Source organism: Entelurus aequoreus, linkage group LG18 (genome assembly GCF_033978785.1).
Source record: "Entelurus aequoreus isolate RoL-2023_Sb linkage group LG18, RoL_Eaeq_v1.1, whole genome shotgun sequence".
Lineage (NCBI taxonomy): Eukaryota > Metazoa > Chordata > Actinopteri > Syngnathiformes > Syngnathidae > Entelurus > Entelurus aequoreus.
The window spans coordinates 34,379,470-34,403,969 of record NC_084748.1 but is presented as its reverse complement, the minus strand read 5'-3'; the positions used below and the strand labels follow the sequence as shown (position 1 = coordinate 34,403,969).

General features: G+C 40.6%; 2 protein-coding genes across 7 annotated transcripts in view; one reads left to right on the top strand and one right to left on the bottom strand.

The window, feature by feature from the left end:
* Nucleotides 1-6,117, bottom strand: part of evi5l (ecotropic viral integration site 5 like) — a 104,185-nt gene extending 98,068 nt beyond the window's left edge. For 5 of the 6 annotated variants that reach the window (XM_062027022.1, XM_062027024.1, XM_062027018.1 and 2 more), the window contains exon 1: nt 5,815-6,116. The gene's annotated coding sequence lies outside the window, so the exon portion shown is untranslated. Of the gene's footprint in view, nt 1-5,814 lie in introns of all 6 variants that reach the window. The other variant, XM_062027021.1, reaches the window with a different exon arrangement.
* A 4,073-nt stretch (nt 6,118-10,190) lies between these two features.
* Nucleotides 10,191-20,243, top strand: LOC133634059 (ATP-dependent RNA helicase DDX39A-like). The gene is made up of 10 exons (XM_062027017.1): nt 10,191-10,343; nt 11,838-12,045; nt 13,670-13,797; nt 13,891-14,167; nt 15,239-15,357; nt 16,941-17,072; nt 17,151-17,260; nt 19,536-19,680; nt 19,750-19,897; nt 20,030-20,243. Exons 2-10 carry the CDS (start codon nt 11,838-11,840, stop codon nt 20,044-20,046), a joined length of 1,284 nt encoding a protein of 427 aa, XP_061883001.1. The 5' UTR covers nt 10,191-10,343; the 3' UTR covers nt 20,047-20,243.
* The last annotated feature ends 4,257 nt before the right edge of the window (nt 20,244-24,500 follow it).

Sequence of the window (24,500 nt, the reverse complement as noted above, 5' to 3'; positions counted from 1 at the left end):
CTCCATAAGTAATCACAATAAAAATAAATAAATAAATAATAGTAAGAATTTAATAATAATAATTGGTGAAGTAAGTCATATTTCATATGATGAGATAAGTAAGATTACTTTAAGAATGAATGAATGGATGGATGAAATAAATTGAGAATGTTTGTCATGGTTCTTCTTTTTTGTACTTTGTAAACACTAAATTTGAAGTTTCTTGAAGTGTATCATATTAGTACATTGTTTGATTGCTTTGCTTAATCCATTCCATAATTTAATTCCACATACTGATATACTGAAGGTCTTAAGTGTTGTACGTGCAAACAAATGTTTTAAATTACGTTTTTCTCTAAGATTATATTTCTCCTCTTTTTTTGAGAAGAATTGTTGTATATTCTTGGGTAGCAGGTTATAGTTTGCTTTGTGCATAATTTTAGCTGTTTGCAAATTCACTATGTTGTGGAATTTCAGTATTTTTGATTCAATAAATAAAGGGTTTGTATGTTCTCTATATCCAACATTATGTATTATTCTAACTGATCTTTTTTGTAACACCGTTAATGAATGAAGTGTACTTTTGTAATTATTTCCCCATATTTCTACACAGTAGCTCAGATATGGTAACACTAGTGAGCAGTAGAGAATATGAAGGGATTTTTGGTCTAGAACATGTTTTGCTTTATTCATTATTGACGTGTTTCTTGCAACTTTATGTTGTATATTTTTTACGTGAGATTTCCAGTTCAATTTATCATCAATCATTATACCTAGAAATTTGGTTTCATTTACTCTTTCAATTTCTATTCCGTCTATTTGTATTTGTGTTTGACTTTCTCTTCTACTGTTACCAAATAGCATTATTTTAGTTTTACTGAGATTCAACGATAGTCTGTTTTTGTCAAACCATCTTTTTAATTTGTTAATTTCTTCTGTTATTATTTGTATTATCTCCTGTGTGTTCTCTCCTGAACAAAACACTGTTGTATCATCCGCAAATAATACTAACTTTAAATCTTTTGTAACTTTACAAATGTCATTTATATAGAGATTGAATAATTTAGGTCCTAGTATTGATCCCTGAGGTACACCACAGGATATATTTAGCGTTGTAGACGTGTGTTCGCCTAGCTTCACGTATTGTTTCCTGTTCGTTAGATAACTTCTTATCCAGTTTAAGACTAACCCTTTGATGCCATATCATTCTAGTTTTTTGATTAAAATATTGTGTTAATTGTGTCAAATGCTTTAGTTAGATCCATAAAAACCGCTGCCGCACATTTTTTACTATCTATTGCATTGGTAATTTCTTCTGTAATTTCAATTAAAGCCATTGAAGTTGAAACATTAGCTCTGTATCCATATTGGTTCTCTTCGAGTATTCTATTTTTATTTATGAAACTTTCTAATCTGTTATTGAACATTTTTTCAATGATTTTAGAAAATTGTGGAAGTAGAGAAACAGGTCTATAATTTGTAAATTGATGTTTGTCTCCAGTCTTATAAATTGGTGCAACTTTAGCTATTTTCATTTTGTTTGGAAATGTACCTGTTTGAAATGATAGGTTACTAATATACATTAATGGTCCGGAGATCTCTTCAATAACCTTTTTTATCGTTTCCATATCAATTCCGTTACAATCAGTTGAAGTCTTAGATTTACATTTTTTTGCAACTGTAACTATTTCCTCCTGTGTCACATTACTGAGGAACATGGAGTTGGGATTTCGCTCTATGGTATCATTATAGTCCTCAATTGGAACTGGGTCTGGAATCCTTTCTTCCAATTTTGGTCCAATATTTACAAAATAATTATTGAAGCTTTCAACTACTTCCTTTATGTTGTCATTTTTTTTATTTTCATCTAAGAAGTATTGAGGGTAGTCCCTCTTAGTTCCATTTTTAATAATGCTATTGAGGATGCCCCATGTTGCTCTCATATTATTTTTGTTCCTGTCCAATAATTCACTGTAATATTCTTTTCTACATGATCATAGTATGTCTGTTAACTTGTTTTTATACTTTTTGTAATTAATTTCTGCCTCTATAGTTCTTTGTGCTATAAATTTTCTATATAGTGTATTCTTCTTCTTACAAGCATTTTTTAATCCTTTTGTCATCCATGGTTGATTATTCTTTCTCTGCTTGTTACTGAGTTGTATCCATGGACAATGTTTGTCATAAAGTATTATGAATTTGTTTAAGAAATGTTCATATGCTTCATCAACCTCTTTTTCATTATACACATTGTCCCAATCTTGCTTTTGTAGCTCAATTTTGAAGGCAGTCATCCTCTTCTCTGTGCATAGTCTTCGAAATGTCATTTTGTCTTCCATGTTCTTCTTGTAGTTTCCATCATATATTGTAAAAACTGGCAGATGATCACTAACGTCGGTTATAAGTAGACCACTTGTAGTGTTATTATCAAAATCATTGGTAAAAATATTATCAATAAGCGTGGCACAGTGTCCTGTGATTCTGCTTGGCTTTGTGATTTTAGGATAGCCAAGCTCATTTAATTTCCTTTACTTATGTCCTGTGTATTTAATTTATATTTTCATGTCTCATGACAAATTATCTAATATATAATATTGGCTGCATTTCTGATAGTTGTCAGTATGCCATGTGTTCCAGACCACAGCAAACGTTACCCAGTTTGCAAAGATTGTAATAAATCCCTTAGAAGAAGACACGCTGTCGTTTCCTTTAACTTGGACACACACATCTATACCTTTAGCCATTCTAAGCCAGTAATTTCAAGGAGTTCTCACCCTCAGCGAAGCCTCCGTTTTCCAATGTTGTAAAAATGTGTAGAATAAATATTACATTTCAACATTTCTGTCATCGCTGATTTGCATTAGCCTGCGACATCATGTGTGAAGTGAAGTGAAGTGAATTACATTTATATAGCGCTTTTTCTCAAGTGACTCAAAGCGCTTTACATAGTGAAACCCAATATCTAAGTTACATTCAAACCAGTGTGGGTGGCACTGGGAGCAGGTGGGTAAAGTGTCTTGCCCAAGGACACAACGGCAGTGACTAGGATGGCGGAAGCGGGGATCGAACCTGCAACCCTCAAGTTGCTGGCACAGCCGCTCTACCAACCGAGCTATACCGCCCCAGTGTTGCCTTCATTATAAGACTTATATAAGACTTTTTCATTTTTTGTGGCTCCAGACAGATTTGTTTTTTGTAATCTTGGTCTAATATGGCTTTTTCAACATTTTGGGTTGCCGACCCCTGGCCTAACTCCTTAGGTGCAACGGATGGCTGGAGCAGCGCCAAAAGGGCCGCAGCTTCATCACCGGAGGCCCTTCTCCCTCCCCTCCTGTAGTAAGTGTTGTAGTTTCTATGTGTTAACATGTGTATATGTGCTTATCGAGTTTCTTTTCCTGGCCCCAGACTGAGCACCCCATCGATAAGAACCTAGTCCACTCAGAGGGTTTGTGGTTAAGAGTGTCCACCCTGAGATCGGTAGGTCATGAGTTCAAACCCTAACCGAGTCATACCAAAGACTATAAAAATGGGACCCCTTGCCTCCCTGCTTGGCACTCAGCATCAAGGGTTGGAATTGGGGGTTAAATCACCAAAATGATTCCCCGAGCTCACTGCTCCCCTCACCTCCCAGGGGATGCAACAAGGGGATGGGTCAAATGCAGAGGCTAATTTCACCACACCTAGTGTGTGTGTGTGTGTTAATATCAGTGGTACTTTAACTTTAGTCTGGGATAGATTTTTTTTTTTTTTACTTATAACCAACCCTGCGTCCACCTTTTACGGGGTGTCGTAATGGGTGACCGATCAGTGTCAGTCTGTACAACGTGTGTCTGCTCTTGAACAGGTTTGTGCTGAAAATGAAATTCCGTTATACTTACGCAATGACAATAAAGTTTCTTCCAGGGGAAAAAAAAAGTGCAGTTGTCCTTCAAGTGAGCATCAAGTATTTCAGACCTGAGTACAACCCCCGCTACCACCAAACCCCGCCCACTTCAACCGACGCACAGAGGGGGTGGGGGGCGGGGTTTGGTGGTAGCAGGGGTGTATATTGCAGCCCGGAAGAGTTAGGACTGCATAGGATTCTGGGTATTTGTTCTGTTGTGTTTATGTTGTGTTACGGTGCGGATGTTCTCCCAAAATGTGTTTATCATTCTTGTTTGGTGCGGGTTCACAGTGTGGCGCATATTTGTAACAGTGTTATACTTGTTTATACGGCCACCCTCAGTGTGACCTGTATGGCTGTTGACCAAGTATGTCTTGTAGTCACTTACGTGTGTCTGCAGAAGCCTCATACAACATGTGACTGAGCTGGCACGCTGTTTGTACAGGTTGTAGAGGGCGCTAAAGGCAGTGCCATCACGGCACGCCCTTAATATTGTTGCTTGGGTGAAAATCGGCAGATATTCGAGAGAATGGTTGCCCTGAAATTCGAGAGTCTCCCGGAAAAATCGGGAGGGTTGGCAAGTATGACGCTGTGAAGCGCCATGCATATAAAACTTGCGGGCCGCACTAACATTACATTTTCATATTAAGGTGCGGGCCGCAAAATAACGTCTCGCGGGCCGCAATTGTTCACGAGTGAGGGAAGAGTGGATCGTGAGATCGACAGGCAGATCGGTGCGGCGTCTTCAGTAATGCGGACGCTGTATCGATCCGTTGTGGTGAAGAAGGAGCTGAGCCGGAAGGCAAAGCTCTCAATTTACCGGTCGATCTACGTTCCCATCCTCACCTATGGTCATGAGCTTTGGGTTATGACCGAAAGGACAAGATCACCGGTACAAGCGGCCGAAATGAGTTTCCTCCGCCGGGTGGCGGGGCTCTCCCTTAGAGATAGGGTGAGAAGCTCTGCCATCCGGGGGGAGCTCAAAGTAAAGCCGCTGCTCCTCCACATCGAGAGGAGCCAGATGAGGTGGTTCGGGCATCTGGTCAGGATGCCACCCGAACGCCTCCCTAGGGAGGTGTTTAGGGCACGTCCGACCGGTAGGAGGCCACGGGGAAGACCCAGGACACGTTGGGAAGACTATGTCTCCCGGCTGGCCTGGGAACGCCTCGGGATCCCCCGGGAAGAGCTGGACGGAGTGGCTGGGGAGAGTGAAGTCTGGGCTTCCCTGCTTAGGCTGCTGCCCCCGCGACCCGACCTCGGATAAGCGGAAGAAGATGGATGGATGGGGCCGCGTGTCTGAGACCCCTGCTTTAGGGGCTCTGTAGTTTTCTAATAATGGCTCAGTCACAAACAATAAGACCAGATATCCTTCTACCAAACAGCTACCCCTAAAGATGAGTGACCCTTACAACACAATTTTAAAATTATAGGGTTCCCCTTTTGAGCCCAATTTGAAGATGGCAGCTCATCTCTCATATCCGAGCTGGCCTCCTTCTATCGAGTAAGGACGCCTGAACAACAGGCCTGCCCGCATGCTCTGCAGTCGACTGACAGCCGACGTGGAATCAACATCTGTAGTGGTGAAAGTCATCTCCTCTTGCAGGGGGGGCGAACACACCGGCTTCCCACAGCAGCGAGGTTGTGTAACAACAGCGTGGAATGAGGACAACACAACACGGACATGACACGCAGCTATGATGCGTTTACGGGGGTATGCAAATGAATGGCGGCGTCTCATTTGAGAAGCTATATGACGGAACATAACACGGAAATCCAAGAACCACACGGATAATTGCCGCCGAAGGAGCGAGGAACATTCGACCGGACAGAACGTCGGTGTTGTTGCTATGTGGGCCCGAGCAGTTTACAGGCACGGAATTGCCACCAACGTGGTATATGGCGACAACATTGTCGCCTATAAATATATACAAATAAATGCAACAAATGCTTACCAGGCGTGCTTTTCCATGCCGGGGCGGTGCAGTTCGGTCTCTCCCAGTCTTAAACGTCAACAATGGCCATCTTATCCGCTAATTAAAACCTTAATAGACCACCGAGGAGGACACGCTCACACGCACAGGCGGACCGCGTCCAACGCAGTGCCATCTCCCCCCCCTCGCCCTGCCAGCTCCAACAGCTGCCAAATTAAAGGGGAAGTTAATGTATTTCTATTTTTTCTTTACTTCTAATTGACGAAAATAGGCATTAACTCCGCCATGTAGACGCCGGTTTGACGGGAACACCGCGCGAGTCACTGACAAGGAAATCATTCAGAACGGCCCGTGATTCTGCAGGCTCCGAGGAGGGGCGAGCCAATCAGCATTTAGAATGCGCTATGATTGACACGTCATCAGCCAATCGTCTTGTGGAATGGCAGGCTCCCCAGTCAAGCGGAATGACCCTGGCTGCCAATCACCGTTGATATTCATTATGATGGAAGGCGGGGCTTGCAGGTGTCGCACAGTGATATAGTTGGCAGACGAATGCAATTATAATTGCACATACAATATGTGGGAGTCAAAGTGCATTAAAAACAGCATGAGATTTGCAATAAAAATGTTTAAAAATGGCCAGTGGCTTCACTTGGATAATGTAAGCAAGACTTCCTTCCTTTAGACTTCCTTGTATTGTCATTCAAATTTAATCCAACTTTTTTTATTGGCATTTTCAAATAGACAGAAAAAAGTGCAAGTCGAAACAGTACAATTTTAAAGTCAGTAAATTATTCACACCCTTTCCCTTAAAACCCAAGCCACCCACCCACGCTCCCACCCCACTCAGGTCACACCAACAAGGGACATATGGCACAATCATATAGCAAGTAAGACGACAAAGACAGACACATTCACACACACACACACACACACACATACGGGGCCAGAGACAGACAAACAGACTGAAAGGAAAGAGAGAGAGAAAAAATAAATACATAAAAGAAAGAAGAAAAAAATAAAAAATAAATAAATAAATAATATTTTTGTCATTCAAATTTGAACTTTACAGTACAGATCAAATCAAAATTCACTTAGAACGATTTACTTTGCTTTTTTATTGTCGAATTTACAGTTGTGTGCTGAAGATTGGGGGCACACCTACAGGGACACTATTGAACCGCTTTTTAAGCTCCAGAAAAAGCCAATTAGAATTATACATTATGCCTCATTATGGCTGCTGGATTAGGTCTCTGCTTTTTACAGATGATGTGGTCCTGATGGCTTCAACTGGCCAGGATCTTCAGCTCTCACTGGATCGGTTCGCAGCCGAGTGTGAAGCGACTGGGATGAGAATCAGCACCTCCAAGTCTGAGTCCATGGTTCTCGCCCGGGAAATGGGGGAAGAGTGGATCGTGAGATCGACAGGCAGATCGGTGCGGCGTCTTCAGTAATGCGGACGCTGTATCGATCCGTTGTGGTGAGGAAGGAGCTGAGCCGCAAGGCAAAGCTCTCAATTTACCGGTCGATCTACATTCCCATCCTCTCCTATGGTCATGAGCTTTGGGTTATGACCGAAAGGACAAGATCACGGGTACAAGCGGCCAAAATGAGATTCCTCCGCCGGGTGGCGGGGCTCTCCCTTAGAGATAGGGTGAGGAGCTCTGTCATCCGGGAGGAACTCAGAGTAAAGCCGCTGCTCCTCCACATCGAGAGGAGCCAGATGAGGTGGTTCGGGCATCTGCTCAGGATGCCACCCAAACGCGTCCGACTGGCAGGAGGCCAAGGGGAAGACCCAGGACACATTGGAAAGACTATGTCTCCCGGCTGGCCTGGGAACGCCTCTGGATCCCCCGGGAGGAGCTGGATGAAGTGGCTGGGGAGAGGGAAGTCTGGGCTTCTCTGCTTAGGCTGCTGCCCCCGCGACCCGACCTCGGATAAGCGGAAGAAAATGGATGGATGGATAGCATTATGCCCCATATAGAGCTCATAACAATGATCTGTTCATAATGAGTAATTTTCTTAAACTACATGATATAATCCAATACAGTAGCCTTCAAGTTATGCTTATGGCCTCACAATGGGCTCTACCTGCAAATATACAGAGTCTGTTTTCACTCAGAGATGGTCCACATGAACTCAGGGGTGTCCTGAAATTCAAACATAACATAGTAAATTCCACATTCTAGGCTCAAACGTTATCTATAGTGGGGGGTGAAAGTGTGGTACAATGTGAGCGGAGAAATTAAACTGTCTTCTAGCCTAAAGTGTTCAACCTTGCGGTAAAAAATGTGTTGTTGGGAAACTATCAAAAACATGACTAGTTGTTTGGACTATTTCAACTGTGGGACACAGATGCAAAAGAACTCACTGTGGAATAAGGGACATAACACACCAGACAAGGCTTCAGAAGATGAAAGATACCCAGGCAAGATGGAGCTAATTTCATGGTCGCTCAATGCTATTATATCCATATTGGTGTATGTATACCGACTTGTCGTTATCATCCATTATTATATGTTATACTTGTTCTAAAATTGTCATGTATCCATCAAATCTGCTGTTGAAACTTGGACTATATAACCAACATATATAACCAACATATAAATTGATTGTAAATTAGGGGCGGGACATGGATAAGCATTCTTGCTTTTTTCCCGTATCCCTTTTCGTTGGGTGCTGTTGCATGTCTGTCAAACTACAAAGAGTGATGAAGTGTTGCTATATATGTCTGTCTGCCGAAATAAATAAATAAATTAGTTAATTCATTCAAATAAGAACGGAATTTCGTTGCATTAGCTCATTATAGTGCAGGATAAAATAGCAATATAGTGCAGATATAAATAAATAGATTACTGTACGGATAAATATATTGCACTTTTGCATATGCATCCACGTTTATTGATGTGTGATGTATTGTCTTTATATTCCAGCGAGTTAATCCGTTTTTGGGGGGAATTGAGGGGTTTATTGTGATCATGCAACATGCACTGCAAGAGCTTACATTGAACCAATCTATTGATAACTCAGTTAAATATGCAAATTATCCAAGTGTCGTGGGAAGATGTAATTATGTTTTGACTCAGAGCCAGTGTGGGCAACTGTTTAGTGTACGTGTATTTGAAGTATCTTCTCAGGTTTGTCCTGTTCAAAATGGCCCAATGTTGTCACCAAGTGGCCATGTTAGACACTACACCTTTTTTGGCAATTTATTGCAAGTTGAATGAATGAATGAAATAAGTTTATTTCGGTCATATAATCAACCATCAACCATTAACCATTTTGTGTGACCAATTTAAGAGTACAGATTATACATATGTAACAATCATACACATTTACACACAAAAAGAAAAGAAAAGAAAAAGCATGACCGAAAAAGGAATAGGCTGAAGCCAAGGCTTATATTTGCCTAACCTATAACTTCACTGAAAATAAGATTTAAAGTTTAAGGTTTAAAGTTATTAAGTAAATACAAAAATGTGATATAGTAATGACAATATTCTCAGCAATAATAATTACAACGTAACGAGTAATTTCCTGACAAAATAGCAGATATGAACAATCGCCAAAAGGAAAATAGTGATAGCTTCAAGCACACTCGTAATTTGGCAACTTTTGTGAAAGCTTTAATTGGATTTGTTCACGTGTGTTCTATATTATTGCATTTATTGAATTTTGAAATGCATATATTTTGGAGTTGTGTAGTTCTTTGTTTCATATTTCAATGATCAACATCCTTCACAGCCTTTAACAACGCAACGCGCTATCGTGACTGTGTAGTATTCTATAGACATGAATGCACCCGGGATGTGCGCTGTGCTGGACGATACGGCAAATTATGGTATCGACACAATACTATGGGGATTTTTATAGTGACATCGATACTTAAATTAAAACAGAACAAATATTTGATTAATTTTGTGATTATTTATCAAATTTATTGATCATGATTATGAACGTTATGAAAATGAGGGTAACGTTTTAGGGTAAAGTTTGATTACAAAACTTGTGGACAGTATAACACTATATCTGTAAAATATATTACGTATGTAAACAATACAACAATTAATAAAATTCAACACTATAATAATACAAACAATAGCAAAAAAATATTTTCGGATATTTAAAAAAAATAATTAAACAAAATGATATACGAAATATGCACCTGGGGATAGGTTGATTGGCAACACTAAATTGGCCCTAGTGTGTGAATGTGAGCGTGAATGTTGTCTGTCTATCTGTGTTGGCCCTGCGATGAGATAGCGACTTGTCCAGGGTGTACCCCGCGTTCCGTCCGAATGCAGCTGAGATAGGCTCCAGCACCCCCCGCGATCCCAAAAGGGACAAGCGGTAGAAAATGGATGGATGGATATACGAAATACCTAGCTCGTTGCGCGTTATTGTTATTGCCCGTGGTATCGAGAAACGCGGCATTTGTGTCGACCCGCCCACCCCGTATGCGCATGCTCACTGTGCGGCGGATGTTTGCTAGCTTGCATAGTCACTAAATCAACGGCGGTTGGAAAGAAGACTAACCAAGCTTTTGAAAGGTAATATACATTCCTCTCATATGTTAATAAAACATTCACTCCATACATGCACACCTAAATAGTTCGTTTCCACTAACTGGTTGCTATTTACAGTGTTTTGTATCGTAAAGTGGGCCCGTTGTCGGTTGCTAACAAGCTAACCGCCGCGTGAACGCACGGTTGTTTTTCGACTCTTTGGAATAAAATGGATCACCGTAATTGCGGTAGAAGTGTAAACATTGCTTTGATTTATAGTCGATATACAATCGAACGTAGTAGCAATGAGTCCGTAGCACCAGTAGTTTGTTTACTAATACTAATTCGTGTGCCGCGATTAGCTGCTATCATGCTAACTAGTTTGGTCGGACGGAAGGTGGTTGCTCCTTTGCACGCTGTTGTGCACATTGTGTGCTGATAAGTGATTTGTATCGTTGTAATTACACACATTACACAAATATTGCTGTCACATCCATTTGAAAAATCTCGATAATATGCACAACATGGATGCAGTCTCCTCATAGTATTAATCCTTTAATGTGGTGGTTCTCAAACTTTTTTAATACCGAGTACCACCTCAAAAACACTTGGCTACCCAAGAAGTCTCTCATTCATCCAGGTCATTGTCATCTCAGGGCATTTAATCGATCGCAACTGGACTGCTTGGTTATACACGTACCACTGTAATGACCAACATTAGTGTGCTGTAGCGTAGTAGACCTAAATATTCATTAAAAACAAGGCAGAGGTATTGTTTAACAAGCATATTTAATATTTTTGACCACTAACTAGAGATGTTATATAATACCGGACTGCCGATATTATCGGCCGATAAATGCTTTAAAATGTAATATCGGAACTTATCGGTATCGTTTTTAAAACACCGCTGTACGGAGTGGTACACGGAGGTAGGGAGAAGTACAGAGCGCCATAAATCTTAATGGCACTGCCTTTGCGTGCCGGCCCAATCACATAATATCTACGGCTTTTCACACACACAAGTGAATGCAAGGCATACTTGGTCAACAGCCATACAGGTCACACTGAGGGTGGCCGCATAAACAACTTTAACACTGTTACAAATATGTACCACACTGTGAACCAACACCAAACAAGGATGACAAACACATTTCGGGAGAACATCCGCACCGTAACACAACATAAACACAACAGAACAAATACCCAGAACCCCTTGCAGCACTAACTCTTACAGGACGCTACAATATACACCCGCCCCCACCTCAACCCCGCCCACCCCAACCTCCTCATGCTCTCTCAGGGAGAGCATGTCCCAAATTCCAAGCTGCTGTTTTGAGGCATGTTAAAAAAAGAATGCACTATGAGTGACCACTGCAGAGATCCAGCCAGCAGCGAATACACACATAGTTACTGTAATGCAACACCATCACTATCCCAAACATTGTACAATTGTCTGGTAGACTTTGGAAACAAAACACATAACACACATTTGCAGTGTCCTCAACAGAGCAGCAACTAATATGCATTGTTTTCTCACAGATGTCTGAAGCTGACGTTGATAACGAACTCTTGGATTACGAAGAGGATGAGGAGCCCCAAGGAGCCCTTGAGGCGTCAACCCCAGCCAACAAGAAGGCGGTGAAGGGGTCGTACGTGTCCATCCACAGCTCCGGTTTCAGAGATTTCCTCCTCAAACCAGAGCTTCTCCGCGCCATAATTGACTGTGGTTTTGAGCATCCATCAGAAGGTAAGTAACAGCGTTTTGGTGGCGGTGAGCAAAACATGCCACTGTTGGACCATAAATGATATCCCTTTCATATCCCTTTCATCCCCAGTTTACGACTGGGGATGTGACGATGATACAATTACACATCACAGTTATCCGAAAAAAATGAATATAGCTAAAGGCATCATGTCATGAGAGAAATACTAATAATGAATACAAATACAAAGATATGTCCTTAAATATGTATACATTTTATTTAGCATTTTTTATTAGATTGTTTTATTACAAATAACATTCACACGTCCCCCACCTCCAGGACCCCACCACCGCAAGTAGATTGCTAACATGTGGGAGACAGAGATGTTTTACTTAACATAACGAATAATTGTGTTTAATAGGGGTTCTGGGAAGATATCATTCACATCTGAATTGTGAGTCATATCATAATTCTGAATTGATTAAAAATATTCAAGAATCAATTGTTAAAACATCTTATAGGCCATAAGTTAGCAGTAGAGATGTAACAATATCAAAATCCCAAGGTATGATATCATCACAATATTAAGGCCACGGTACAAAATTATTGTGGTATTATATGTTAAAAAAACCCCCACTGTAAATACTACCAGAGTGTGCAAAATAAAGTGCAAAATAAAGTGACATGAATGTTTAGGATAAACACACTTACTGTAATTGAACACAAATGTTCTAACCATATTTATTACTACAAACATATATTTTTAAGGGTAAAGAATTGTGCAGAAACATCTACTGTGTCTCAACTTTTACTTTTTAAAAAGCAGTGTCCTCTACAATGGACGTTTTTGATCTCAGTTTGCAAAATGCCGTTTCTCAGAAAAATTGATTTACAATCTAACTTTTAATAATATAATTACCTCACAAATTGACGTTTAGCTTCAATTGCTTCGTCTTTTCCGGGTCATGGTTGCAGCAGGTGCTTTCCCTCAGCAGGGTGCACCTTCACCGAGTCTGTTTTGGTTTGAAACGCTCCAGACGAACGTGGCGCAACAGAGTTGTTTGCAGGGTTTGTCTGTTTGTTAGCAACACAACTCAAAAAGTTATGGACCGATTTTGAAAAACAAAACAATTCCTCTTATCTACTACAAAGTGGAACACACTTCACTTCCCGCTTCCCATTTCTCTCCCCTTTACAGCGCTCCACGGCCCCACATTGCGATCCCGAGCTGTGCAGAGGATTCTGGGAGATGTTTATTTTCAAGCGTGCTGAAGCAAAAGTATCACGCGTCACGGCATCATTATTGTGAAGATTTTGAAACCGCGGCATCTACAATACCGTTACATCCCTACTTAGCAGCCAAGAGACACTTTTGTGACATGGTTTGAAAAGGTTTTATCTTAGTTTTGTACCAATATATTGAGAGAATTAGTTTGAATTGAATAGTCACACTAAGAATCGGATTGAATCGTGAGTGGTTGCAAGATTAACGTCTCTAAATAATGATTTCAATATAATTTGGTTAGTTTGTTGTGTTATTATAGAGATGTTGAAGTTTACAAATGTTAGGCATTAAATGTATGCTGAACATATTATGCCATGCAGTCTTTAGAGGCCTTTTTTAGGCTTTTCTTCTGCCTGTTTATCAAACATTTGTTGTTTTTGCAGTCCAACATGAGTGTATCCCCCAAGCCATCCTGGGCATGGACATCCTGTGTCAAGCCAAGTCTGGTATGGGAAAGACGGCGGTTTTTGTACTGGCCACCCTCCAGCAGATTGAACCCATGGACGGACAAGTGAGTTTACCTTTGATTTGAAGTAGTAAAGAAAGTGGGATTAGGTTAGAAGTACGTACAGTGAGACTAACGCTGCGTTTACCTCCGCGCCAGGTGTCGGTCCTAGTCATGTGCCACACTCGAGAGTTGGCCTTCCAGATCAGCAAAGAGTACGAGCGCTTCTCCAAGTACATGTCCAGCATCAAGGTGTCTGTGTTCTTCGGCGGCTTGCCCATTAAGAAGGACGAGGACGTCCTGAAGCAGAGCTGCCCTCACATTGTCGTGGGCACACCCGGCCGCACCTTGGCTCTCATCCGCAACAAGACCCTCAGCCTGAAAAACATCAAGCACTTTGTGCTCGATGAATGCGACAAGATGCTGGAGGAGCTCGGTGAGTAACGTGAGGTCTTACCTAGAAGGAGTGGGTGATAGGGTTGCGCAATATTTGGCCGACGATAGTTTTTAATACTATCGTTATATCGTGAAAGTACATGTTGACACATTCAAGCCGTGTTTGAGAGAGACAAGTGAACAACTTCAGCGTAATGTAGCATTCTAACTCGCGGCTAACGTCCCCCCACAGCGTAAAATTCCTTCTAAGTTAGCAATTCTCGCCTCCATGTCGGCAACTGCATTTCCTACAAGTATCATCCCTAGAGGACAAGGAATAGGTCAACATGCTACACTACACACTGTAAGAGGATATGCTAACCACAAGCTGGAGCTATTGATTGTAAACCAAGGTGTGCGAATTGATGAATATATGGACTGTAACGATACCAAGTATGATATAATTATTTGGTTGATATTTTTTTTATTCTAAAAAAATATTTGGTCGTTTTTGTTGTTTACAAACTCAGGAAATAAGAGCAAATAGTGGAATGTGACTTAAATATTTAATTGATATTGTTACATCGCCATCCTGTGTTTTTGTTTGATTATAATTGTGTTTAAAAATGGAATCATCAATGATGTTGCAAAATTTACGTATCAGTATCGGTATGACCAATACTGCCTGTGTATTGGATCGATTCCCACGTTTCTAGTATTGCCCAAAACTAATGTAAAGTATCTAACCAAGAGAAGATTAAATGCTTATTACATTTTAACTATGGTTTAGATAGAACCATGTTACCACAGAAAATAACTAGACATTAACAGTACATTAGCAAGTAGATTAATACTAGTTTTGAGAAAATGATACAACTGGAAATGACGCAATGTTACTGCACACGTCAGCAGCTAAATTGGAGCCCTTGTAACTTGATTTGAAACGATTCGATTATCATTTACAAACCAAATAATTTATTGTGAGTTATACTGTTGGAGCAGGAGGATGCAATGTGTATCGCAATATAGATTTTAGGCTGTATCGGCCATCACTAGTAGATGACAATAATTATGAGATGACTTCACTTGGCTTAAAGGAGTGAAAAACCGTGTGATGTCTTTATCGTCACAGACATGAGACGTGACGTACAGGAAATCTTCAGGCTGACCCCTCATGAGAAGCAGGTCATGATGTTCAGTGCCACGCTAAGCAAGGAGATCCGCCCTGTGTGCCGCAAGTTCATGCAAGATGTGAGTTGTTTTTTCTCTCTGAAATGCGCATGTTATCTTATCACTTAGTAATTAGGTTGTTAGCGTTTCTAAGGTGGTATCATTAGGTGCAGCGGGATGAAATGTGATAGGTTTGTATTTTCATCTATTCAATGGTCAGACGTCATAGCCCATGTTTTAAGTAATATGGTTATGTTTAGGGCTGCAATGAATAATTTGGTTAGAAAAAAGTTTTGATTTATTTTTTGTTGCTTCGCATAAAGGGACTGTTTTCAACTCTACTCTAGCCACAGATATGCATTGTGAAATTATTTACACATTTTGTTATTTACATAGCACGGTTTTGTAAATGTTTATTTACATACCTTAATTGTTTCCAAACGGTGCCTGTCACACGGCAGTAAAAGGGCTGATCAAACAAAACAGAAGTCATCGTCATACACCCACTAGCTCCGGAAGCTAGCTCTCCAATCAGTAAAACAGACTCAATAACTCCACGGTGAAGTTTTGGTGAATTTACTGAAGAATTTGTGAAGCTGAAACAATACAAAAAGAATGCCATTAATAATACTAGCCCTGACGCTTGTAAATGTGTTAGCATATTAGCTAATGGGGCTATCATCATTACATTACAATAGCACGTGCAAATATGCATGAAAACAATCATACAGACATCACTCATGGGGCGGTTTAGTAAGTGTGAATAGTTTGTTATATTGTAAACGTTGCTTGTAGTGATGAGTAAAGAATACATACAAGTAGAAACGCTATGGATGACTAGAAGATGGAATGCCACTTGTACTTCTCGGTTTAAAGCACTAAACGGAAGGAAATACTGGAGCACTTGCAGTGAGCAAACTTGTCCTAAAGATGGTGCCATAGCACAAACAATAACACACCTTTTCAGTGTCTCTGTTTAATGGAAACTATTTGTTGAAAACAAAATATGACTGTTAGCAAAGAATAATCCATAAATTAGCCACACCATTTTTTAAAGGCCGCAGGATTTAAAACGTAGGAAAGAAGTAGTGGCTTATCGTCAGGAATTTACGGTAAAATCTGTACAACCTGGATTCTACAAACAAAATTCAAATGTTTTTGGTTTGTTTTTATTGTTAGCCACCAGAATAGAAGTTTGCGCCTTTAACTTAGTCTGGACATAAAAAATACTAAAACAGGTCTGGTAAAGTATGTAGTGTTAAATGAAAACAGAAGAATCAAAATAAAAACATGCATAGAAACCAGTTGCTGTTTCAAAACATGCTTAATTATCACCCGTTCGTCTTACGTCTCCGGCAAAAGTCATAAGTACATGATTTCAATGTCCGCTGTTTAAAGTTAGCCAGTCTGAGGTGCATCACATTTATCTTCCTTCCATGATTGGAATCCTCACAGATCAGCCATGTGACCGGGTAGACAAGATGTCTGCGAGTTAAGTAAATAGGATGCAAGAAGCCCCTCTAGCTTTGCCCACTTGTGGCTGTCAGTGCTAAAAGTCACACTCTTGGGTAGATGATACTCCTGGCTCTAACGCTGCCCAGGACAACACACATGTCCATGTTCCACGAGAGGGACTAATGTCGGCCACCTTTTTTGGCGTGTAGCCGATGGAGGTGTTTGTGGATGACGAGACCAAGCTGACCCTCCACGGCCTCCAGCAGTACTACTGCAAGCTGAAAGACAGCGAAAAGAACCGAAAGCTCTTTGACCTCCTCGACGTGCTGGAGTTCAACCAGGTAGGGGCAAAAGTGTATTTATTAAAGTAGTATTTGTTTGTAAAAAATGACTCCTACGTAATGCTTTGGTTCTGTTAGGTGGTGATATTTGTGAAGTCCGTGCATCGCTGTGTAGCTCTGTCCCAGCTGCTGGTGGAGCAAAACTTTCCGGCTATTGCCATCCACGGAGGAATGCTACAGGAGCAAAGGTAAAGTGTGCCAAGTTATTCCTAAGCTTTAGTTTTTGAAACTTGTTACATCCTCACTAATTATGTAGAAATATCCAGCTCTTTTGACAACAAGCTCAGGTTAGGTATTGATTTTAGTTAGGACAATGTGCTTGTGTCTGCCTCAAAACTGTGTGGTTATGACATTACCGTATTTTCCGCACTATAAGGCGCACCTAAAAACCTCCAATTTTCTCAAAAGCTGACAGTGCGCCTTATAATCCGGTGCGCCTTATATATGGACCAATATTGAACCACAACAGGTCTCGCAACTACGTGATGCATAACGTAGCCCCAGCCTCTACTGTAGCGTCTATTCTATGCGCCTTATAATGCGGTGCGCCTTATATATGAACAAAGTTTTAAAATAGGCCATTCGTTGAAGGTGCGCCTTATAATCCGGTGCGCCTTATAGTGCGGAAAATACGTTACTACATTTGTACGGATTTTCATGAAATGGTACGCCAGACCCTTGTAGTTCGCTGAGCTCCACAAGGATCTGGGCTCGAGGGCAATGCAAACTCCTTCAAGATAGCAACAAATAATGAACCAATCAGGATCGCCGGGCGGGATTTCATAGATGTGATGTAGCGCCGAAGCGACTGATTCAAACAACAATGACGGCACTCAGCGAGGAGTCGTGTGCTGACATTGATTCTGCTATTGCAACTGTTTTGTCGAATCTATTGCTGCGTTGTTTCAGTAAGAGTTTTCTAACTTTTCGCTCTGTCGTTATCCAATGTCGGCTGTTCTGTTTTGGATTTCCCAGCGTCGCTCTCATCAGCGTTACGGGTTGATTTGGATGTGAGTGGTTGAAGTAGCATGTCATTCAAGATAACGGACAAGTGGTTTATCCAATCACATACAATGATTTTTTACAAGGCCCCGCCTACTGAAATACATCTCCTATTGAGAACTCCCAGATCCTTGTGTGGAGCTCAGCAAACTACAATGATCTGGCGAGAGTCAGGTTACTTTAATGCGCCTTATGTCTGAAAATAGACCCGCTCACCTGCAGTGCGCCCTAAGCGGTAATACATGTGATCAGTTTGATATGGGCCAATCTCGCTCATGGATTATTGGAATTGGCAGCATAAATCCCTGATTGTCACATTGCTAAACATGATCAAAACAGGAAACTTTGAACTGAAATTAGAGATAAATGCTTTAAAATGTAATGTCGGAAATTATCGGTATCGGTTTCAAAAAGTAAAATTTATGACTTTTTAAAACGCAGCTGTACGGAGTGGTACACGGAAGTAGGGAGAAGTACAGAGCGCCAATAAACCTTAAAAGGCGCTGCCTTTGCGTGCCGGCCCAATCACATAATACCTACGGCTTGTCACACACACAAGTGAATGTAAGGCCTACTTGGTCTACAGCCATACAGGTCACACTGAGGGTGTCCGTGTAAACAACTTTAACACTGTTACAAATATGCGCCACACTGTGAACCCACACCAAACAAGAATGACAAACTTATTTCGGGAGAACATCCGCACCGTAACACAACATAAACACAACAGAACAAATACCCAGAACCCCTTGCAGCACTAACTCTTCCGGGACGCTACAGTATACCCCCCCCACCACCACCTCAACCCCGCCCACCTCAACCTCCTCATGCTCTCTCAGGGAGAGCATGTCCCAAATTCCAAGCTGCTGTTTTGAGGCATGTTAAAAAAAATAATGCACTTTGTGACTTCAATATGGGGCGGCATGGCGTAGTGGGTAGAGCGGCCTTGCCAGAAACCTGAGGGTTGCAGGTTCGCTCCCCGCCTCTTACCATCCAAAAATCGCTGCCGTTGTGTCCTTGGGCAGGACACTTCACCCTTGCCCCCGGTGCCGCTCACACCGGAGAATGAATGATGAATGAATGAGTTGTAAAAATGAATGATGGGTTCTCACTTCTCTGTGAAGCGCTTTGAGTGTCTAGAAAAGCGCTATATAAATCTAATCCATTATTATTATTATTAATAATAAATATGGCAGTGCCATGTTGGCATTCTTTTCCATAACTTGAGTTGATTTATTTTGGAAAACCTTGTTACATTGTTTAATGCATCCAGCGGGGCATCACAACAAAATTAGGCATAATGTGTTAATTCCACAACTGTATATATCGGTATCGGTTGATATCGGAATCGGTAATTAAGAGTTGGACGATATCGGCAAAAAAGCCATTATCGGACATCTCTAACTGAAATATCAACATGCACCCTTCAGAATAATCCCTCTGACACAAACAATGTTGCAGGTTATCACGCTACCAGCAGTTTAAAGACTTCCAGCGGCGGATATTGGTGGCAACTAACCTGTTTGGCAGAGGCATGGACATCGAGAGGGTCAACATCGTCTTCAACTACGACATGCCTGAGGATTCTGACTCGTACCTCCACAGAGTGAGTGGCGCTTTAACCTCAAACCGTTGATTGATCCTCCCTCTCACGCATGTCCTCCCTGAACTTCAGGTGGCCCGTGCCGGCAGGTTCGGCACCAAAGGGCTGTCCATCAGTTTCGTGTCCGACGAGGCCGACGCCAAGACCCTTAACGAGGTCCAAGACCGCTTCGAGGTCAATGTGCCAGAGCTGCCAGAGGAGATTGATATCTCCACTTACAGTACGTTGTCAGACTGTATGCACAAATATAAACGTGTTTATTCACGCAAGTATCATGCCCTTCCCCTTTCAAGAATCTAGAACACACCATTAATCCTTTTTACTTACTCTACCTTCTCTCTCTTTGTCGCAGTTGAGCAGTCCAGATGAATCCTGTTTCCAGTGAAGTTCTCATGTGACCCCTTGGTGTTCCTGTCATTTTGTTAGGGCGGAGAGAAAAAAAAGCAATGTTTCACTGCCACTATTGGCAAGTTATTTTTTTTAATTTAATTTTGACGTTTTTGCTTGTTCTCGTGTGTTTCTTTTTAAACAATGCTTGGTCAAAGAAATAAACATTTTATACCTTATTTTCTTATATTTGCTTCAGTGTAAATTGATCATTGAACCCGATTGATACTGTTGGTCAATGCTTTTACTCTCCAGCAGAGGGCGGCAGTTAGCCAACACTAGCCCTGGAAAACATTTTCTGCATATTCGGTTGTTTTTCCTTCCGTTCAAACTTAGCAGTAAATGTTTTTATATTTAACTCAAACTGCTGCAGTTTTCTGGCACATTTCAGAAAACCCCAAACTGTTAAAATATTAGCGCTGTCCGATGATTTTGGTCAGATTCATCACAGGGTTTCTGTGGATTCTTTCGATTAATCAGTCCTAATGAGCAAAGAAAGTCAAGAATGAAAGCACTTTATATGAACGAGAATGGACATTTCTACACTAACTTGAATTCACATTGTGGACCTAATTTATTTTAAGGCGGAAGTGCTTTGTTGAGCCATCCATTTTCTACCGCTTGTCCGTAATTTAAATTTTCCTGAGGGAACTCTCCTGAAGGAATCAATAAAGGGCTATCTATAAACTTTCATATTGGCTGTTTGCTTGGACAAACTACCTCAACTGCGTTGCCTGAGACGTTTCAGGGATTTTAAATCATTCTGCGGCGGGGGTCAAAATGATGCCCGGGTGCGGCCACCGCTGCTGCTCACTGCTCCCCTCACCTCCCAGGGGGTGAACAAGGGGATGGGTCAAATGCAGAGGTTAATTTCACCACACCTAGTGTGTGTGTGTGACTATCATTGGTACTTTTAACTTTAATTGTGTTGGGACAAGCGGTAGAAAATGGATGGATGGATGTGTTAACATTTTCAATTCGATTAATCCACATAATAGTTTATGTCATTTAAAAAGGTATGTGAAACCTCAGCTGTGGTACAAACACATTTCTAGTCAAAGTGCATTTCAGGATGCAAAACAGCAATAAAAAGTGGAATACCATAAAAAGTTAATTTATTCAAAGTGTACGTTTCTCCATTTTAAAAGTGGGTTGCTTGCAACATTTACACAGATGCCTAGAGGGCGCTAATATATTTCAAGCACTAAGTCCCGCCCACTTCCGTCTTTTAAGCATGTAATGACGTAATCGTGCGTACGTAACATGCGCATTAGCATCGCTGTTAGCCAATAATATCGAATTGGATATTAACGTTAGGTATCATTGAATGTACATTCTATAACATGACTGCAAAGTGTTAGTACACGTACAATATAGACACTTCAAAACAGGGGACAAACTTTTTGCATCCAAGGGCCAAAGTGAAAATGTGCCAAACAGCAAAAAAATCTAAATGTCAATACAGTTCTTTTAATTAGTGCTAATGACAATGATAGATAACCAATTAGCCTTGAGACGTTATTATGACGTGAATTTTCATGCATCTCACCTTGAGTCGGATTACTTTTCTTTGACATGCGCAACATGTTTACCGTGAATTGATTAAACAAGTTGAAAAACTTATCCGGGTGTTACCATTTAGTAGTCAATTGTACGGAATATGTACTGTACTGTGCAATCTACTAATACAAGTTTCAATCAATCAATCAACACCCTGCTTGTGCTATGGCGCCATCTTGTGGACGACTTGACCCACTACAGGTACTACGAAGTCAGTAACTCGCTGTAAAGTGTAAACAAACATTGCTTTTTGCATTTCTGCTTGTCCGACGCAGTCATGGTATTTTTAAAAAAAACTTTTGCTCACTACTTTTGTTTTTGCTAGTCTCGTTTTTAGAGCAACAAATTTAAGAGGACATTACGCTACTTCTGTACATGTTGAATGGGGCGAGACAGCAGCAAGACAATCGCTATTTAATTGAGTCACCCTCCACCACATCTGACGTCACAGACATGCGCAGTAAGGATCATTTCAACCCAAATGACTATCAACATAAACCGCCCATCTCGATCGGAATTATATTTTAATCCGAATTTGTGTGATCGGGTCAGAATATTCTGACTGGCGTGTTTACATAAAGCATTTTTATTCCGGTTAGGTTTTTAATCCGATTAAATGTGTCCATGTGCACATAGATAATGATTGTGTTTAGATACAACTTTTTCACTTACGATACAGGTATTGGAGCCTTGAGTATCAGCTGATACCGATATTGATTTGATACGATATCAGCATAATTTTATTTTGTCATGTGGAATGTTAGAAAAGGTTTGAGCAAGTGAAATGAGTCAAACAGAACAATGGTATGTCTGGAAAACACAAACCTATTGACTATTAACCGTCTGGAATGGTGTTTGAATTAAAGTGGCGTGGTGATTTGTGTTTGGGCGACACCTGGTGGTCACAAAGATACGCTCAGTTGAATGATGCGGACACGCTTGTTACTGGATATTTTTAGAACACGCTTCTATTTTGAGACTTTTGCTGCGTTCCGTTTACCTGAGAGGTTGGAAGTGGGGGCTGGGAATGACGTCATCGCCGAGGTATGAGGGTTCCTGTTACGAGGTCAGAAATCAAGATGGCCACGTCTTCGATGGCTATTTTTGCGCTCGCCTTGTCTGAATACAAACAACGTATGGGAAAATGTGCACTCTTTCTGCAACCTTCAAACACGGTGGATGAGGATTGCTCGCGATGTCGACGTACAGTATATACCACATATACATACATATATATATATATACACACACACACACATATATATATATATATATATATATATATATATATATATATATATATATACATATACATATATACACACATATATATATATATATATATATACACATATACATACACATATACATATATATATACATATATACACACACACACATATATATATATACATAAATACACACATATACATATATATATACATATATACACACACACACATATATATATATATACATAAATACACACATATATATATACATATATACACATATATATATACACATATATATATATATATATATATATATACACACATATATATATATACACACATATATATATACATACATATACACACACACACACACACACACACACACACACACACACACACACACACACACACACACACACACACACACACACACACACACACACACACACACACACACACACACACACACACACACACACACACACACACACACACACACACACACACACACACACATATACAGTATATATACACATATATATACACACACATACATATATATATACACACACACATACATACATACATAACACACACACACACACACACACACACACACACACACACACACACACACACACACACACACACACACACACACACACACACACACACACACACACACACACACACACACACACACACACACACACGTATATAAATAAACGTCCAACTTTTGTTTTTGATGATGAATTAGGCCTAATACGCTACTGTATTTTAACGGTCATTATTGCAAGTTTTTTGTGAGGTGGTACTTGGTTGAAAAAAGGTTTGAGAACAACTGGGGCCGTACTTATCAAGCTTCTTAGAATTACTCCTAAGAAGTCTGCTAAGAGTTGACTTAAGAGTAAATAAATTCTTCGCTGAAAGCTGCACTTAAAAGTTAGTTATCAAGCGTCTTACTCACACTTTCAGCGAAGTGTAGGACTGAATCTTAAGTGTCACACTCAGAGCTGAATTACGACATTACTATGTGCCGTAAACGGAATTTTAGGTGACGTCATTTCTGTGTCCATAGAAATGACCAATCACGGAAGGGAATCCGTTGTCTAAGAATAAAAAAATATCTTGGAAATATTTAAGTGGACAATGGGAGTGTATATTTTGACAATAAACTACAAAATAATACAAAACAAACTAGTCCCCGCCGGCACTCACGCTACCGCTCCCTCTCTTCTCTTCTCTCGCCCACACACTCACTGACGTCACTCACCTCACGGCCACACACATACGCTACTCTCATAACATTTTCTTTCCAATTCATTAATTAGGCAACTAATTTGAAACTGGTGTGGCTCTATATATACTAGCCCACTGCAGCCACATGCAGAAATCAACAAGGAATCGAAAAGTATTAAATCTGTGACAAAAATAATATCCGCTCTGTCTAAACGATACCGTTTGATCAGCTGCTCGTCATAAAAAAAAACAAAAAACATTGTTCCGTTCCCTGAACGTTCGCGCACGTCTCTCTCGCCTCAGTGCCATTCCCTGCTGGCAACTCCTAACCACTTAAGACACCTCTGAAGGTCTCTTAAATATCGTGGAGAGTAGGAGAGATTCTTAGACTTAAGAACG